The sequence below is a fragment of the Mugil cephalus genome, chromosome 4, assembly GCF_022458985.1.
Source record: "Mugil cephalus isolate CIBA_MC_2020 chromosome 4, CIBA_Mcephalus_1.1, whole genome shotgun sequence".
Classification (NCBI taxonomy): Eukaryota; Metazoa; Chordata; class Actinopteri; order Mugiliformes; family Mugilidae; genus Mugil; species Mugil cephalus.
Genome location: NC_061773.1, coordinates 2382012 through 2401587, shown reverse-complemented (window position 1 = coordinate 2401587; position 19576 = coordinate 2382012). Strand labels below are relative to the sequence as shown.

The window sequence follows — 19576 nt, the reverse complement described above, 5'->3', positions numbered from 1 at the left end:
GTTATGCCTAATTGGGATGCTTTTGGTTATACAGGAGCAATTATATCCAAACCGTTTTTATTTATTTATTGTGATTATGAGAGCGACAGTCTATGTGGCAACAGATAAAGGGAGCTGCCATCGTCAATCAGCTGTCTGCACCACTAATTAGGGGAGTTAAGTCTTGGAGGCTATTCTTAGAGCTGGCTCTTTCCTTGGAAACGGCAGCAGACAGCTGATCTGACGACAAACGGCAGACTGACTATTAAAAGTAATGAAAGTAGGAAGTCATATTGTCTGCATTCAGATCTTTTAAATATCTTCAGGATCATGCGGATGAATGTTTGAAATACTCCACTATGAACAAAGGGCAAAGTTTAGGGATGTCTGTGTGCAAAACCACACAAAGAAAGATTTTCAATAATAACAAATTAACTTATTAATATTTATTATTATTTTTATTTTTCTGCCTTATTATTTTTCTTCCTGTCCAAGCTTGAAAAGCACTGTTTACATGGTGGCATAAGCAGACATATTAGGAAGCAATCAAGATCCATATCACCATGATATGAATACTTTACATGCAGCTATGCTCCTTCAGAATACATTTCTGTCCAGAGTGAAGATGATCCTTGAACACTGTAATTTAAGTAAGGCTTCTTAGTTGACACCATAAACCGAGTAAACACCAAATAAACACTGAGGAAGAAGATTTTTGTTCCCTTTACTTGCAACAACGAGAACAACAACGACAAGCAAGTTTGAAGTGTCAGATTAGAAGACAGAACAGTAGACTGAATTATGACATGACATCACCTTGTTTATTAAATAAATCATTCCACTGTGTCTGTGTGTCTACTGGCTGTATTAAAATACCTGAGAGGGATCAGTGTATGTGAACGAGACACTTTCCTTGCAGGTTGAAATTATAAATATTATCTTTACGATATGCACTTTAATTTCAGTAATTTGAATGGAACTACATTAAACCCCTATTAAAAACAGATATAGTCATGGACTGAACAATGGAACTGAAAACAAACTAAATCTGCAAAGACATGCTGTTGTTTTACTGCTCTGATCAACACAAACTGAAAATGCATCCACCCTCATAACCCAGACAAGACCACGGCTAGACACTAGTACCATGGGTGGGAGTGACACAAATATGATTTCCTCTTCAGTTGGTGAACTGAGCTGTTAAAATAACAAAAAAATATTTTCACATATAAATACACCAGTTTCTTCATTATACCTCATATGAGTGATTATGTCAGCATCAGTATCTGAACAGTTCATCCACAACCAAACAGAACGGGCCGATTTCCAGAAGGTCAGTCTAGGTGACGTGGGTGTCGAGGTGTCGTAGGAACTCTCCTCTTGTGGTTGTGTGACCAGGGAAAACCGCCTGGCAGAAGTCACAAACATGTGACTGCAGCGCCACGTCCGACATCAGCGCCCCGCTCGACTGGCAGAAGATGTCACCACCCAGGGAGAGTCTGTCTGTCACAGGCATCTGACACAAACACAGAGTTCAAAAAGAAGTCTGAGTAAAACAGACAGCTTTGTTTTTGTTTTTTTATGAAAATGAAAACACTTACTCTGTAATGAGTCCTGTGTCCACCAAGATGACTTTGTCCTGGATGTCTTTGTTCACAGGGAGATGCTCCATGGCACCTTGAGGCGTCCATGGCAGTCAAGAATTGGGGTTTTTGCTCCACCTTCACATCCTCCTTTCTCTGACAGGATATATCCATACAGAGCTTGGACATATCTTCAGAAAGGAATTCAGAGACAGTTCCCACATTTCTGGAAAGGCGATCAATGCCAGACTGTGCTACAGGGTTTCGTGTTTCAGCCGTTAGTGGTTGAGGCTTTTCATGGAGATACACAGGGATTTCCTGGGTACACTGGACAGGAATCGACATCAAACTGCTCAATTCTCCATTAGGAACAGACACACCTGCAGGCAGAAAACTGTTGCGTAAAGACTGGTACAATAACATCACGAGAATGAGTTTATACACTGACCTTGTTTCTGCAGAGCTGATGTGAGTTGATGCAACAGAGCTGCCTGTTTCAAGCAAAGTGACCTCAGGCAAAGAAACTGCTGGTATAGTTCATTGTATGCGTCCTCCATCTCACCAGCCCAAGTTTTGTGGATACTTGAAGAAGAAGAGGAGAGTATATTGTATATGCAACAATGGTACAGAGACGTTTTTGTTTATATAACTCACTCATCTCGATTGCACATAGACTTGAGTCATAATTAAAAATGTGCCTACTTTAAATAGCAAATGTGTGGCCTCACATATCTCTAGCTGTCAGCCTTGGCATCACCTGTACACGTCAGTTACAGGTGTAACAGTTTTGAATTAGCCAAGATGGCAACGGTCAGAGTCACCACGCTGAGCTTCAAAACCTTCAGAAAAACTTATGAGTGACATCCCTAAGGTCTCATTCATCTTTATAAAGAGTCAATGAACAAGTACTATCGCTGCCTTCGAACATCAAAATTGTCAGCTCATGGTTACAACGTGGGAATTCACAGACACAAAATGCAGCCCTTGGTCGTGAGAACATTGCTTCTATGCAACTGTTTCCATCTAGAGGCTAATAGGATAGCAAGCTAGCAATTTATAGTAGGAAATGCAAAGTCACATTGATAAGAATGAAGTCATTGGTATTATGGACATTTTTAAGAGACAAACAAAACTGCCTATGACTAAATGACAATATATTAACTATATTATTACCTACACCAGTTCTGCAAACATCACCAAATGTGTCTCAACTCAGGCCTTACCACAAAGTCCCACATATAGCGTAAGAGAGAGACGTTAAAATGGACTTTTTTTCCCGCAGACACCGTAAATTCGCCGCAGTTGAAGGCACCATATTAACCAGGTTGACTATCTCAAGACAGCATTCGATAAACCATATTATTGATGCGGGGGGCTTGAAAAGATTTTAACTATCTATCTTGACAACAGCAGTCAGTCTCTAAATTAGTGGGGCTACAGTCTGGGTTGTCAACAATGAAATGTGTTAAAAAAAAAAAAAAAAATCCCAATCCCGGCAGAAACCTGAAGAATGATTGATGCATTTTTATGTAGCGTATGTACTTGAAGAAAGCAACATTTTCTCACAGCAAAGCACAAGGCCGTCAGGATTCAAACGCAGTTTACAGCTTTCAGCCTTCAACCCTAGTGGCCTGCTCTTGGTTTCTTGGATCTTAAAGTATGTAATGTTACTATTGTACCCTATTGTGTCTGTTATTATTATATTATGATTTACTTACCACGAATATGCTTGTCTGCACCCGTTGCTTCAGCACTTCAGGAGTCTTTGTCATTCGTTGCAAAAGTTAGACTCAGAGATTTCTCCATCAGGTCTCCTGTTGTTGTCAAAGAATCAGAATTAAGCATTTAAAGCCAATTGCAAATCTATCTACCACATTAAATTAAAATTAGGTTCTGTCTGTTCTTCAAATGAGGCTGGACCAACTACCGGTAACGTCTGTTGTCTGTCGACTGGATTGTGTTCTGCTAACGTAACAACACATACTGGGAACTGCTAAACATGAGGAAGTAGTTCTAGAAAACAGGGAAGTGAAAACTTTTTAACATAAAAAGGAACTGCACTGCACACTGCATGTCTCAGTTACACTGCAGGGTATTTTTTAGCATCAAAAGAGGAAAGAGACAAGGTTGTTTTTTTTGTTTTTGTTTTTTGAAAAAGAATGCTTTTGTCTATGGTTGGTTCTGAAAAAGAGAAACCTGAATTCTAGGTTTACTTTTCGCTTTTAGGGAAACATCAATATAATGGAAGGTAACTGTGAGACAATAAGAGGTTTCACAACGAGTTCCTCAAAAACTATGTGTCAGGTGTGACTCCTATACTGAGTGACAAGGAACTGTCCTACAGGACTTTGTTGGGTCTGCTTTTGACTTTGTCTGCAATTTGACAACTACTGACAATCATAATAAGACTACCACTCACAAACAGCGTTGCTGTGAAATGTTTAAATGATGAAAACATATCATTTGATAACTATTTTGATGTTTAACTTTAACACACTGACTCTCCTTTTGTCAGGTATTTACCTGCTCAGCAACCGTCTATCAAAAACTCAAGCATGTCCTCTCACAAAGACATTAAATTTAACCAGATTAATTGTCCAAAACAACACGTTACTGCCATCTCACACCAAAAATGAATCCAGTCTTCTCTTTATTTCTATCTTTATGTTCCAGTTTTCCTGCATGCAAGTTTGGTCTACATTACCTTTACCTACTCTGTAAACACTTTTTAAACCGGAAAGCCAGAACAGAAAGTAATAAAAATTTAAGTTCTATGGAGTAAATCTTATTAACTTGTTTTGATTCTTGTAAGTTAGAAGATTGTCTGAATCAAAGGAACCTTAACTCATGTGTAATTTACAGCTGATCTGGTTTTCCATAACGCCTACAATTAAAAAAGAAAAAGATAACTTAAACTTACATTGGTCGATCATTCCCAGACGGAACCGCACGTACGCTAAATGGAGGAAGGAAAACAAGATCCTCGTTTCCCTTCCATGACATCACGGCACGTAAAGCGCTCACCTGCGTCAAACCGGGAAACCTGTCTAAACAACACTTCCTGTTCAAGAGGGATGCCTTCAGATTAAAAGGGAAACCTATTGTGGCGATCAGCAAAGGGCCTTTACTTTGAAAACGGTATGTCAGGAAAGTGACGCAACGTTTCAGAAAAGTATGACCAGATAAAATAGATAGTTCTCAAATTCAAATATGCAGCATAGGTCTATAATTTGCATAAAATTAATAACATACGCGTGACTTTTATTGTTACTTTAGCTCATTTACGATGACATTCTTCAACATTTATACTAAATAATATAGGTTACTACAACACAGATGGATAGGAACATTTAAGATAAAGAATATTTTTGTTTACGTCTTTTTCTTACATAATGTATTTTTTTCCCCCCCAACAGCATTGTACAAGAAACGTCTAATTTTTAAACGTCAAAGGACAAAGTTTTAACACAAAAATGAAAAATGTTGTTGTAGTGATCTCACTGACTGATGATGAAATGTCATTTATAGTCAGTAAGTTTCCACAGAAAAGAGTAGATGTGGGAATTGACCTCTTCCGGACAGCTTTCATTGTCTTTCTTAGGATAATCCTATAATAAATAAATAAATAAATAAACAAAAAAAAAAAAAAAAAAAAAAAAAAAAAACAGTTTTATATTAAGACAATAGGTTACTGCCAGAATTTTCCAGCTGTTTGTTATACAGTGTAATTCAGTTTGGACTGCAGTGGTAATGTCATCAATGTGCTGTTCATGATGAGAGCCGGGTTCAAGTAAATTAGGCTGAAATGATAAAATCTGTCAAATTATCAGGGTTTATCCACAGCTGTCACGTCTTTTATTGAGCTGGAGCCACTCAGTGTGTGCGCTGTGTGTGTGTGGTAGTCTGGATTTTCAGTCACGAGCTGAATGTGACTGGTATTGAATTTAAAATAGATCCACATTAAGACTGCACAGACCTATGGCTACCTTCCAGGCCATCTGTCCAGTTAGGAGGAGCAGCAGAGTGAGCAGTAGTGTCCTTGACAGGCGAGCTGACAGCCAGCACCTTATGATCTGAGAGGGTTGCCAGCTAACTCTGCTTCAGACTGGTGTGAGGGGCCAGGCAGTCTTCGTTTCTACAGTTCTTAGAGAGTCACTTCTCCTGCAGGAGGATCCTCTCAGATTGTTGCCTTATTATATATTTTGCATCATGCAATGTTATAATCAAGGGCCTTGGTCTGAATTTTCTGGTGTCAGGCTGTCAGTGAGTGTCTGTGTCCCCAGTTTTTTGTCGCAGCTGTCTTTGTCATGCTCATTATTGGATGCTTGGATGCTTATTTCAAACTTTTCAGCTGATTAAACGTGTTGAATCGACAGAGAGAAGAGTCTGACAAATGAGTAGTGCACAACAAGAGAAGAGGAAGTGATGAAGGTAGACAAAGCAACAAAGTTCAAAGGGTACACAGTAATACTCATCTAATCTGGACATTGAAATACACTAAGTGGAGACCAAATGATCAGCATAGTTCAGGCAACTTAGTGGCCAATACACAGGGAAAATGCACTAACATGCACTCACTGTCCACCTTTGTTCTTTGGTATTAGTTTGGTGTGTTCTCACATTAAGACATTGCTCACCAACTCAAAGCTCACTACAGTTTTTAATTTATTTATTTATGCTGATTAAAAAAAAAAATCTATGCTAACATCTTGAGCTATTTGTGTCTCCAGTAAGCTATGCTAACTGGTTGTCAGCCATAGCCTGAAGACGTGGAAGTGGTATTGGACTAAAGCACATGCAGATGCATACACTGTGCCAAAGTCTACATTAATTCCTATATTTAACAGCTCCTCCGGTTTCCAAAATGTGATGATTTATCACTTATGAAGTTCTTCATGTAAATGTGTGTATTCAGTTATTCAGTTCAATCAATGTTATCAATACCTATTCAGTTTTTATCAGTGAAGTTGGGACTTATGCAATTATAAATAGGTTTGTTGTATCCTACGTTTGCTGGTTTGCACCATGTGTTTGTGACAACCTTGAACCCCACACCTCCTTGCAAAACACACACACAAACTAAACCGCACCCTGTCTACCAGCCCTTCCCTTCTTCCACCACTTGATCCCTGAGTTGTAGCTCTCTGAAGTGAGCGTGTGTTTTCATGCGTGTTGTTTATGTGTGTGTGTTTGTGTGTGTGTGTGTGTGTGTGTGTGTGTGTGTGTGTGTGTGTGTGTGTGTGTGTGTGTGTGTGTGTGTGTGGGTCGGTGGGTGGGTGTGTAGAGTGTGTGGGCTTTGCTGTGAATAACTTCTAGGCAGGGAGCCAGGAACTGTCATCTGCCAGTGCAACACTATCCATCCTGTCAATCTTGTTTTATAATCGTAACATTCTCATATTCTCTGGCCGAACAGAGACACACACATCACACACACAACTGTGCTTGTCCAGCATATTCACATCTTATCCATCATGTATTTAAAAGCTACCAGGGCCTGTAAAAGGACCTCTACTTTATACCTATGTGTTTGCGCACATAAATAGGTTTTCTAAAAACTAATGTCACACAACGTGTCACCTGTGCTTTTCTTCAGTGTTTTTATGCTTAGTAAACACATCGAGCAGTATTCAACATCACAGAGCAACAAATAAAATACTAAAACTTAAAGTCTATTTAGAACAACAAAAATGGCAACATCTAGAATTTTTCTTTTTCTGATTAAAACTATTTTATGTTTGTATGTTTTTCTTCCAACTTCACCCTGTTAACGTGATAACTATTAGATGAAGGGTATTAGATCCGAAGTACCTCCATGAGTGTGCATCCATTAAAGTTAATACCCAAGGACACAAGAACACAGAGAGAACTAGTTTCCACCGGCTCTCCCTTTCACACACTCCAGTATGATAATTCATTTATGAATTTAATCCTGCTGGGACTAAGAGTTTAAGACAGTGATGTGGAGTGTACAGTTAACACAGGGATGGAATGAACGATGACGTCTGCCAACTCATTTATCACTCTCAGTGAGAGAAACCAGATCCAATTACGGAGGTTTCTATGGGCCCAACAATGGCCTGCTATAAATACACTCAAAGAGGGTTTTCCACATTCACCAACACACCCACACACACATCCTTATACTGCTGCACAAGTACACATACAGCAACTTCTATCCAAACCTGTATTTTATGTCAGAATCAGAGGCGAAGGATTCCTGAGGGATTCACTGTACTGAGATGCTCTGGAAAATAAAACAGAAGAATGTCTGCAGAGTGATATGTGCACCTGTGCGTAGGCGTGTTTGTATAAAAAGGTATAGAAAGAGAACAAGAGTGAAGACAAGAAACGCAGAAGCCCCCACAGAGCCCAAAGTTATTTACAGCTCGATCCATCAACAAGCGACAGGTGCAGCATCCTCACAAACAAACCTATTAGCTTTCCTCCCTCTGGAACAATATCATACAGCAATCAGCTGCTCTCTCTCTCTCACCACACAACCAAACATCCTTGTGCCTGTTAAGTCATGTTACATGCGGCATAATGGCAGAAATTTTCATTTAATTTTATTGCGCTTTAGTCATTTTACATTTTCTACATTCAGGTTGTAACAAGTATCTTTATATTATTATGTTCCATGAATGGCGTTAGTTAGAAGTGACAGAAATGTCGCTACTGGATTCACTGTGTGTGCAGACCTTCATTCATCCCTAGAGGATGAATCCCACTGAGTTGAATGATGGATTGGATTTTGATCCCGTCACAAATGTGGAAAGAGGATTAATTGTAATCCCATCAGCACACATCAATCAATCACAACCTCATGGAGGTGCAAGCCTGCTGCCATGCAGAACTTTTGCTTCTGGCATACGCCTATGCAGTCTGCAGCTCCTCAGAGCCTGGTCTTTTTCCAGCACTCTCCAACAAGGAAAAGCCACAGCTACGGTATCTGTAATTGTCCTCATCATCATTTCCTTTCATTTTTAAACTCTAATCCTTCCTCTTAACGTCAGAGTGTTTTTTTCACCCGGAGCATCAAAAGGTTTTGTTGAATGCAATCATCTCCACCATAGTTGCTCTGGGCTGTTCCAGCTTTGTCACTACAGTTGCAACATTCTTCAGGCCACTCACCACAAAACAATCATTGCTAGTTCGCTACCAAGTGTCACCACAGACCACAGATCTGAAATAGATTTATCTGGTGCTGATTAGCTTGACCAGTAACATGTGAACGTTTTTGTGAAGGCCTTGATGTTCATGAAACATAACAATAAGTAGCATGTTTAAACATGTTAGTTGGTTATCACAATGCTCAGCTTTGCTATCGTATACATTATTGGTTCATTTAAAGCTACAGAACAGGTGGGACAAACTAGAAAAGTAAACTCAGTTCAAATTTGGTTGCAGAAAAGTGACAGTAAACAAGTTAAAGCTTTCATACAGGCTTAGCTTAAGTGTTACAGGCTTCCCACCCTGAGTGTAATGTCAGAGGAAAATCAAAATGATTCTGAAGTCATTTCTTTGGGGCACAGTTGCAATAAATGTATGAGCTGACTATTTGCTTTGTGTTTAAAACATTATTTGTCAACAATTACTATTACCTTGAGTACATCATGAAAATAAAACCTTTGCACAGCAGAATGCACTGAAACCCTTCAGCAGACATTTCACTGTCAAATTCTCAAGTCTTTGCTCTATAGTTAGACAGGATGCAGAAGAGTTCAAAGGGTTAGTCCCACAAATCACCATGACAAGATGGCCACAGATTATTTGTCTGTACATATCACATGTGTGAAATGTGCAAGGCTACAGTTTGTTCCTGAACGTTCGGTGTCAGGTCAAAAGTTAAGGAGCCAATGGCAGCTCCAGATGGTAGCTTTCTACTTTTGGAAAAAGGTGGTGCCAAGAAACACAGCAAGTCTAAACATGAGATATATTGACAGGGGTATGCATTTTGAGTTTGAGCAAAGTCAAGGGGTCACATGCCTGTCACAGATACTTGATCATAAAGAACAGTAAATGTCCAAAGGGATTAACACACCAGATAATCCTGCAACCAGATAAAAATATTCTCACTGTTACAAACAAATCATTTCTTTTAAATGGTCCTTTATGACACTGAATTTGTTGTCGGCTGTTGACATTACATCTGACTCGTGCAGCACACTGGCCAAGCATAATCAACTCCTTAGTGCAAGCTAGCTTTCATATAGCCTCCTCTTCATTTCTCCCTTTATCCCTTTTTCCACTCTGTCTGCCAACACCAAAATCCAGATGACCGGTACGTGGTGTACAGTAGGATCGAGTGTCGAGTGGCTGAATGCAGTCGGTGCTGCAGTCCACTGGGTCACAGAGTGACACAGTATCATCTTCCACTGTTCAAGGATGTCGCCAACATTAACACCATGTGTGACAAGACAACACGGACTCCGTGAAAAAGACTTTGTTTGGCCACTTTTCATCACATCATTAATATGTAACAAGCAGCAGCATAGTATGTCCTGTTTTGAATAAAGTGTGAGCCTGGGTATTGGTTGGCTCTTCTTCAAGGCTGGTGATATTGTGCATTTCTTTTGCCAACAAGGAACAAATTCCAACAACACGTCTGACAAAATAAAAATGTTACTCTGAGATACTGTGGCAGAGTGGTTCACAGTGATGATGCTGATGTGTTATACTGTATTAATAGTTGTAGCATAGAAGAATATGAGTCTGGCAACACTCCATTTGGATTTCATTAGCGTGAGTGTTTCAGCAGATACAGAAAAAAATATATGTTTGCATACAACTGGATAGTCCTCCACCCAATCAGAGACACATTGATGTAAACACACACTCTCCATCACCACATAAAGCCTGTGTAAATGATTTGGTTAGACCAGGAGATTGTTGCCAGCGCATAAGCAATTACAAACTTAGTGGCTCCAGTCAAACAAACTTCATCTCATACAAAAATGTGTGGGTGGAGAATGTTTGGATTGGCTTCGGGACTACCAAGAATATTTGCATGTAATCCATCTGACCATCTTTATCCTTTAAACATTTATGTAAATACTTCTATCAAATATTTAATACAGATTATAGAACCTATGTACTCTGAAGAATGTAGAGATTATTTTTATGTACACTATTGTGCAAAATATTTAGGCAGGTGTGTGTGTGTGTGTGTGTGTGTGTGTTGGGGGGGAAGGGGGGTGCTATAAACTAAGAATGCTTTGAAAAAAACATAAATAATGATTGTTTATTTTTTATCAATATACAAAATACAAAGTGAGCAAACAAAAGAAAAGTCACATTAATATTTGGTGCCACCCTTAGCCTTCAAACCAACATCAATCCTTATAGTTACACTTGCACAAAGTCAGGGATTTTGTAGGATCATTGACACAGTGGTCGGCCAAGGAAACTTAGTGCTGCAGATGAAAAACACATCAAGCTTATTTCTCTTCAAAGTCGGAAGATGTCCAGGAGCGCAATCAGCTCAGAACTGGCAGAAACCAGTGGGACCCAGGTACACTCATCTACTGTCTGGAGAAGTCTGGCCAGAAGTGGTTTTCATGGAAGAGCTACAGCCAAAAATCCAAACCCCTGATATGGAAACAAGCCCAAGCAACTCAACTATGAAGAAAACATAGGAACTGGCGTGCAGAAAAATAGTTGCAGGAAATATTTGTCTGTTGCAGAAGAAGTTTGTTCACTGAAGGGCTGGAGAGAGCAATAATGAGTGTCTGCAGGCAACAGTGAAGCATGGTGGAGGTTGCTGCAAGTTTGGGGCTGCATTTCTGCAAATGGAGTTGGGGATTTGGTCAGGATTAATTATGTCTGTGCTGAGAAATACAGGTAGATCCATCATGGAATTGTATGATTGGCCCCGAATTTATTCTGTAGTATGACAAAGACCCCAAACATACAGTCAAGGTCATTAAGAACTATCTTCAGAGTAAAGAAGAACAAGAAATCCTGGAAGTGATGTCATGGCCCCAGAGAGCCCTGATTTCAACATCAGATTTGAGGAAGCCTACATCCACAGAAGATCTCAAAGATGTTTGGAACAATCTACCAGCTGAGTTCCTTCAAAAACTGTGGACAAGTACCAAGAAGAGTTGATGCTGGTTTGAAGGCAAAGGATAGTGACACCATATATTGATTTGATTTAATTTTCTCTTCTGTTCATTCAGTGCATTTTGTTAATCAATGAAAATAAACTATTAATACTTCTATTTATGAAATCAGTTTACAGCATTTTTTCGCACCTGCCTCAAACTTTTGCACAGTATTGTATGTCATTTCATGTCATTCTGAACTGTAACACTTGCGATGCAAGATTAACTGGCACTTGAATAATGATACAATAATACTCTCACATTAAAATGAGATCAGTGGAGTACTTTCAAAACAATTTAATAGCAAGTATCTCTGCCTTTTAATACGTCTGCACCACTTTACAAAAGGCCTGGCAATACCGTGCACACAAACGTCCCAAAAAACCACATACAGGTTGAAAACACCGTTTCAGGTGCTCTTAGCTGCGCATCTTGTCATCACATTTCACTGTGATCCCCTTAAGAATTTTTTTTTAGTTCGTTTTGAGATTAAAATAATAAAACAAAAAAGTAAAAAAAATAAAATAAAATAAAATCCAGCATATACAAACTGCACAATTCAGAACAAAGTGGAAGACAGGAGGGGAGATGACAGAATTGGTTCAAAACATGTGACACATCTGCACACAAGAACAATTGATGTCAAACAAGAAATATCGAATGTTCGAAATCTCAAGCATTTGTGATGTAGGTGTTTCATAGAGAGGCTAAGAAGACTGTGTGGACATTGTGGATTATTATTGTCATCAAACTGTATGGAGACTTAAAAAAAGAGCAGAAATCTTATCCGGTTTTCTGATGGTGATTTACGTCTGTAATATAATGTCCTTGCTGTATTTGACGTTTGGAATGACAAATTATTTAATGTCACCTAGTGTGGTTCATGGACTGAGACGTTTGTAAAAGGCACTTTGTATTTTCATTCAGCAAGTCCATTTTCATTCTTAAAAGGCCACGAAGCATGTTGTTCCAGGTACATGCAATCTACCGGTAGTTCTGCCAGCACCAGCCTTTACAAGAACTACAGCAGAGTATTTAGGTTAAGGCAATACGGTTTGTAACTGGTGGTATCAAAAAAAAAAACACTTTGGTAAACTTTGGTCCAAGACCTTCCACAGTACACTTAGGACTACAGCTATATATTATGATAAAAAGATATATTATAATATATATTATAATATTTCCCTATTGAAATAAACGTTCTTTGTCATAGACTGGATGTGTGTTGGTCTGCCTGCCTTTTTTTTGCTAGATAATGTACTATCTCAGCTTCGTAGCGGGGCTATAGCAAGCAAGCTTTTAGCGCGCAGTCTTTAAGTAGTTAGTGTGTTTCTGTGTGTTTAACACTGCATTGCATCGACCCAGATATCCAACAAGCTGCATAGCAGGACAAGATTCACATTTCTAGCACAGCAATAAAGTCATTCTACAAATGCACACAAAATATATATATACAGTGTCCTGAAATGTTGATACCATTAGTAGTCACATAGGCACCATACTTAAAAATAATGGTCTCTTGAATGATACCAGACACGTCAGCACACACGTCAGTATGCTAGTTTGTTTATAAAAGCCCACAATGGTGCATTCCACCTACTTTGTGTCTATCATTCTTATAAACAACACATTTGTTTACTCAGAATGGAAGAGTGTCCATAAAGATTTTCTCCACTATTGGTGGAGGAGGGACCAGGTCCTCCAGTTTCAGGTAGAAGATACGCTGCAGGCCTTGCGTGCACAGAGTTCTCAGTTCAGGGAGTTTGCCCAGAAGACGAGACAGGTAGTTAGGATGCGTGCGGCACACTTCTGATCCGCTAACGTGTTCCCTTAAACAAGTGATGAGATGAGTCTGAAAGTCCTCGACCCGTCTGGGCTCTTTGAGGCCATGGCGATCTAAGAGCAAGAAAAGTCAAGCATGAGAAACTTTACATTATGTTCAAAAGCAATCGGAAAAGCAAACAAATGTTTGTTTGTTTGTTTTTTTTACCTGTGATGAGGACCAGTGCTGCGAGGCAAGAAAACAGTGAAATGTCCAAGTTCATGCGGTGAAGGCTCTGGGAGAAGTCCATGATAGAATCGATCCAGCCGCCAAAACTTCGGGCGCATTGCAGTTGGTGAAGAACCACGCCATTACAGAAGATCAACTTTTTCTTCTCTGGATTCGACCTACACAGTTTGTAACCATTACTATGGTTAGAGCATTGAAATACATCGGTGCTGTGAAACATTAGTCAACAGAAGATCTTTTCAACTTTAAAAAAAAAAATCAACAAAAACTTCACCTGTATGCCAAGCGGAGGATGAAGAGCTCAACAAAAGCGGATTCAAGTAGAAGCTCTTGGTCCTCTGTGCAGAAGTCTGTGAATCCTGGGACCGTTTGAGCCCAGTTTCTTATCACTTCTAAGGCACCCGTCAGCAGATCGTAGAACTGCTGGATATCATTGGCATCCTCCTTTTCTTTCAAGTTGTCTGTAGTTTCTTGGTACTGAGAAGGAAAAGAGGGGAAGGGAGAGTATCACCACACTGACTTTTTATAGGACTGTTTCCTGTCGTTGTGATCGTGCAAGTAATCTAATTAGAGTAAAGAAGACCTGATCAGGCTGCAGGTCTGGAGATTTACCATGGAGTAGTCAAGCTTTGCGATGGTTGGGTTTGAGTCTAAATGAGCTCTGACAAGAGAAGTGATGATGTTGACACTTGGGGTTGTGGAGGAAGCCTCGACTGTGGTCTTAGGTTTGGAGGGCAGGCGACCTCTGCGACCTTTAAGGCTGTCTGTGCGAACAACTAAGAGAGTGACAAGGAGAGGAAAACACGGTTGTGAGTCTCACATGGCCGTCGCTGCATATACAGAATTAAAAAAAACAACAACTGCTGTATCAGTTTCACTTTCCCCTTTTTTTCCTGCAGCTGGTGCTCTAAAGCTCCGGTTACATATGTCTGTGCTTCCTAGCTTTGGTTTCACAAGACTGTCATTTCAAACCCCTGTTTCTCCAGATCATACAGTCACTGAAAGCTTTAAGAGAGTCTGACATTTCATTACCTTCTTTGACCATTCCCACTACGAGACATTTCTGGAAGCGGCAGAACTGGCAACGGTTTCTCCTCCTCTTGTCCACTGGGCAGTCTTTATTAGCGAGGCACACATACTTTGCATTTTTCTGGACTGTTCGCTGTCAAGGAATGGAAAAAATCTATAAATTAGTACAAATAGGCATGAATAAAAACATCTCGTTTTCCTTTTCTTTTTTAAATATTTCTCCTGCATTTTTATTCAGTCATTGAGTCTCTAAATACACACACAACACTAGCGCTGATACTGATACATCTGCAGAGGTGATTACTGGCTCTTTTAGTTCTCCTTAGAACAATTATGAACCCTGATGATTGCAGGTTAATGGTTTTCAATTAAACATACCTACAGTAATAAACGTGTGCTTTTTACCTTGAAGAAACCTTTGCATCCCTCACAGGTGCGTACTCCATAGTGCTGACAGGATGCATTGTCACCACAAACTGCGCAGCGGCCCTCACTGGAGCCCGGGTTGGGGGTTTTAGGAGACATCATAGTCCCCTCCATTACCCTGGGGCTTTCCAGAGGTCCGTGCTCCAGAGACATTGGAGGGCAATGAAGTGGGGAGACATGCTGCTGAGGAGACAGGAAGAAAGAGTCGTCTTGGCCCGGGTGAGCATCCTGATGCTGCCCCAGGGGAGAGTGCTGCTCTGTTGCATGGCTGAAGTTGTAAAAGGAGAGTTGCTGAGCCATGGCGGCCTTATCAGCCACAGAGGACGTGGGCGCTGTGGAGTACGAGGTGAAAGGGGAATCCCAAACAGGTGCAGATTCACTCTGAAAGCCTGGCGTTGGAGGAGAAGCAGTGGCATACACGGGGCTACCATAGTAGTCAGAGCCACATGATGACAGTGTTTCATCAAGGCAGCTGAATGCAAAGGATCCTGGGTAGCAGCCATACACCTGGAGATCGTCCAGCTTGAAGGCTTGGTTTTGGGGCTGTAGGCTGGAGCTTTCAGCTACTGTGGCATGGCTGAATGAAACTGTAGAGGCGGGAGGAGAGGTGGTAATCTTGCAGGAATAAGCATCAAACTCCCCCATGTAACCATTTCCCACCAAGGTATTGATACTGGGCAGTGAAGATGTTGACAGCTGCTCCTTTGGGTCACTGATGTCCATCACCAGTTTGGCACTGAGGTCAGGATTCAAGAACTCAGAGCTGAAGAAGCTGTCATGGGGCAGGGATGCATACTGGGTTTGTACACAGGGCATCGCTAGGACAGAGGATAGCAACATTTGAAACGGCTGAAAATAAACTCAAATGTTTGATGTACTTTACTGTTACACTATAGATAATACATTGGAAACTTAAGGAAAAATATTTTCTGCAAAATGCTCTTGTCAAATATATTTTCTTTGATATGTCAATATCAAAGGAGTGCAACGCCTGTGAAATGTCTATACCACAAATTAGTAAGACTGGTTTGATTATATATATATACATATACACATATATATATATATATTTCAAAATAAAAGCCAGAAAGTTAAACCAATCAGATTTTTAATCCTAACACTTCTACAGTCCAAACAGTAGCCAAAATTCACACTTTGAATCTGAATCGTTGCCATTTCTCTATAGTTTCATTGCCAGTCTATCCTGTTTAGAAAATGTACAGGGTGGTCCAGCAGAGAAGTCAGATATTGTCAGATATCATGTTACTGGCTGTTAATGCTATGAAAACCTCCTTCAGCGGAGGGCAACCCTCTTTCAAAGCAACTGTTCCAAGGGAGTGTTGCAGATTGCATTTCACTGTGGGCCGAACGCCAGCAGAAAAGGTGGCAAAGCCTGTTATGTATATGTGCGTGTGTGTTGGTGTGTGTGTGTGTGTGTGGGTGTGTGTGTGTGTGTTAGTCGGTGGGCGTGTATGCATGGCAGAGTGCTAACTTCTTCATTTCAAAGTTTTTTTTCAATATATAAAGTGAAACACATCACACGCGAAGAATTTCTTTGCAAAAACATTTCCAAACTCAAATCTAAACTTACATACACACAGTATTTATGCAGACGTGTTCAACACATATTTTTTCTATCCTTTAAATATACACTCGTCCATTTGTACAAAATGTGCAGTTCAACACGTCAAACCTAGAGAGTCAAGATGTTGATTACATTCTGACATAAGCCTGGACTTGCACAGACTTGTAAGACTGTCAGGAAATCCCAGCAGAGGCAATATCATTATTGCTGACAGGGAAAATGTGCTCGATAATAATAAAATATATTCTGACAACATCATATCTATATCAGATTCCAATCAGATTTGAGTGTGTCTTGTTTATTAGGGATACTGTAATAATGTTCAACTGTAGCTGCAACTGTTGCAGTGAGCTTTTTGCAGCTTTGCGTATTTGTTATATTTTGCCCAAAACAATTTGTAACAAAAAAAGTGTGCTCTTTACTTTATTATCGCACCATTCCATATTGAAGAAATATTTCATAAAGATGTTGGTGACAAAATCAACTCTAGACCTTTCAGAGCACAGCAATTTGCTACACTTAGAAAAGCTGCAGTTTGTAAGACTGACTACCCAGGCATAGGATAACATGCAACTAGAGACTATCCAAGAGTCCAGGTAATTAAAATTAGTAAACAGCTGCAAATGTTCACAGCGTCAGCAGCTCTGCCTGACATGTACCAAATAATTGTAGTAGTAGTTACACAGAAGCATATGGACAAGCACATCTAACAGCAGCATTAATTTGAAACAAGCAGGCAAGTTCACTTACCTGTTTCATGTAAATATCCGGAATTTGAAGGTTTTCATTAAGTCCATAACAGTTAAAACACCAGCAGAATGTCACCCCTGTCAGCACACACACTCATTCAAACACACTCACACACACTCACTGGGTCAGACCAACGCAGGAGGCTCCATGCTCTCTTGTTTTATTTTGTTGGCGTCGACAAAAAGGTGGGTCCATGCCCAAAGATGGTGAACGGGGCGGTGGAACGTTCCGGGTGATCGGCCAATCAGCTTCGCTTTCGACGTAGACGTTCTTCCGTGTGACGCACGCAGAGGGATTCCATTGACGCAAGAGCCGAGGGAACGTGCGTTCTAAATTTAAACTCACAACGACAGCGGCGCTCACGTGGTGCTATTACTGGATGAATAAATGCTAAAAATAACTGCAGCCTGGAGCTGTTTTATGACTGGAAATGTAGATATTATACACGTTTACAGCACTGGGGTGGCTTATCATGTGCCAGACCGGGAAACACCTGGAGGATTGTTTTTTTTTCTTTTCCAAAAGTACACCTTTTTTTTTCATCTTCTGTTCCCATAATGGATACTAATTGCCAACCTTGACAGCTCTCAACCCAAATCTTTAACAAAAGGTTCCTCTTAACATTACAACTCTAAGTAATTTCTGATTATATATTAACTATATTCTTATTTTATACTTTTATTTGCATACAGGACATATGCAAGATGCTTATGAAAGCAGAACATCTTATATAACACGCAAAAATAAAATAAAATAAATAAGCACATTAGAATTAAGTACTGCTGTTATTATGAGTCATGCCTTCATAACTTGTGCTTTTGTCTCATCTCTGAAAACAAACAGGACAAAAAAGTCTTACTCCATGGCCATAACATCTGTTGACATCTATTAAATAATTTGAAATATTTTACCCTAAAACAAAATAATAAAAAAAGATCTGATTTTAAAATATGCAAATACGTAAAGGGAGATATGCTAGTAGATATAAAGGAAATAGATGTCCTTGTCTTGATCCGCAAACTATGGCAATTACAACAATTAACACTCAACACATTTTAGTACTGTAAAGTCATCATCAGAGAATTTACACTTAAGACGTCACAACCTCAGCTGCAGACATCTGTTTGTCCTCCTCAGTCTGAGCAACACTTAATACCGCTTATGTCATAACTTTTCCACAACAACCAGAGAAAAGACAACACACACTAACACTTGAACCCTCACAAGGGATGTCTGGGTGTGATCTGGCTTGTGTGAAGAAAGTGAGAGGGATCATTTGGCACAAGGAGCAGCTGAGACCGAGAAGAACCTCCACCTAATATGACTGCCTAGAGGTTCCTGAAGTTATTAGAGGTAATTAGAAGGGTTTGAGCTTGGCAATGTGTTGAGTATGAATATAGTAACACACCACTCAGACACATTTTGCTCTCTTTCACATTAGACCATACATTAGGGAGACGGACGAAATGGCATGCATGCAACATGCAATTAGCAAATATTGAGTGTATTTAAATAGTGAAGAATCCCTCTCCCCCCTACTTAACTGCTTGTAGTAACCTTTAGTTAAATGTTATCCTCCTGAACACCTCATTTCATAAGCTTGGTTAATATAAAGTATAGTACAATGTAGATCTGCATATTGTTTAAATAGATTTTTATGTGCTTCTGCAGTGGCATGTAGATCCACGTGTCAGTGCAGTGATTCTGAGCTGTTTACACTTCACTAACTAAAAACAGATTTTTTTTCAATCTGAGTAGAAGCTGATGAGGCTGCAGTGATGCTTCATTGTTTAGTAATGGTGGAAAACAACTAAGGGCAATTCCTTTTTCATTTTGCAATACTGCTACTCTGCTGCTTCTTTTGTTTTTACTGACTTCTAATAGACAAGATAGCAAAAATGATACGATTTCAGTGACCTTACATAAAATTTGTAGGGTGTGTTCATCTGTAAATAACTGACATTTCAAATCAATCATAAAAATACAGCTAGGTAATACTTTTTTATTCCATTTCCAAAACAGCTTAGAGGGAGGAACAAATACAATCTTCTATTGTAACTGTTATTCCCTGTGCTCTTTCCTCCATCTTCCATAATCTTACATGTCAGTC

General features: G+C 39.7%; 2 protein-coding genes across 4 annotated transcripts; both read right to left on the bottom strand.

The window, feature by feature from the left end:
- Positions 1-686: 686 nt before the first annotated feature.
- Positions 687-4591, bottom strand: zgc:113184 (uncharacterized protein LOC553745 homolog). 2 transcript variants are annotated; one of them, XM_047581920.1, is made up of 5 exons: positions 4483-4591; positions 3281-3376; positions 2011-2144; positions 1581-1942; positions 687-1495 (listed from the first exon to the last, which is right to left on the bottom strand). In XM_047581920.1, the coding sequence occupies exons 3-5, from the start codon at positions 2117-2119 to the stop codon at positions 1319-1321; spliced, it is 648 nt and encodes a 215-aa protein (XP_047437876.1). In that variant the 5' UTR covers positions 2120-2144; positions 3281-3376; positions 4483-4591; the 3' UTR covers positions 687-1318. The 2 variants fall into 2 exon arrangements, with proteins under 2 accessions (XP_047437876.1, XP_047437877.1); XM_047581921.1 differs by lacking the exon at positions 4483-4591 and adding an exon at positions 3490-3549.
- Positions 4592-11947: 7356 nt separating this feature from the next.
- LOC125006514 (probable nuclear hormone receptor HR38) lies at positions 11948-17629 on the bottom strand. Of its 2 annotated transcripts, none has more exons than XM_047582593.1 (7): positions 17467-17629; positions 15111-15949; positions 14709-14838; positions 14289-14452; positions 13951-14153; positions 13656-13834; positions 11948-13561 (listed from the first exon to the last, which is right to left on the bottom strand). In XM_047582593.1, the coding sequence occupies exons 2-7, from the start codon at positions 15945-15947 to the stop codon at positions 13305-13307; spliced, it is 1770 nt and encodes a 589-aa protein (XP_047438549.1). In that variant the 5' UTR covers positions 15948-15949; positions 17467-17629; the 3' UTR covers positions 11948-13304. The 2 variants fall into 2 exon arrangements, with proteins under 2 accessions (XP_047438549.1, XP_047438550.1); XM_047582594.1 differs by having other exon boundaries at positions 15111-15903; positions 17467-17609.
- Positions 17630-19576: the final 1947 nt, after the last annotated feature.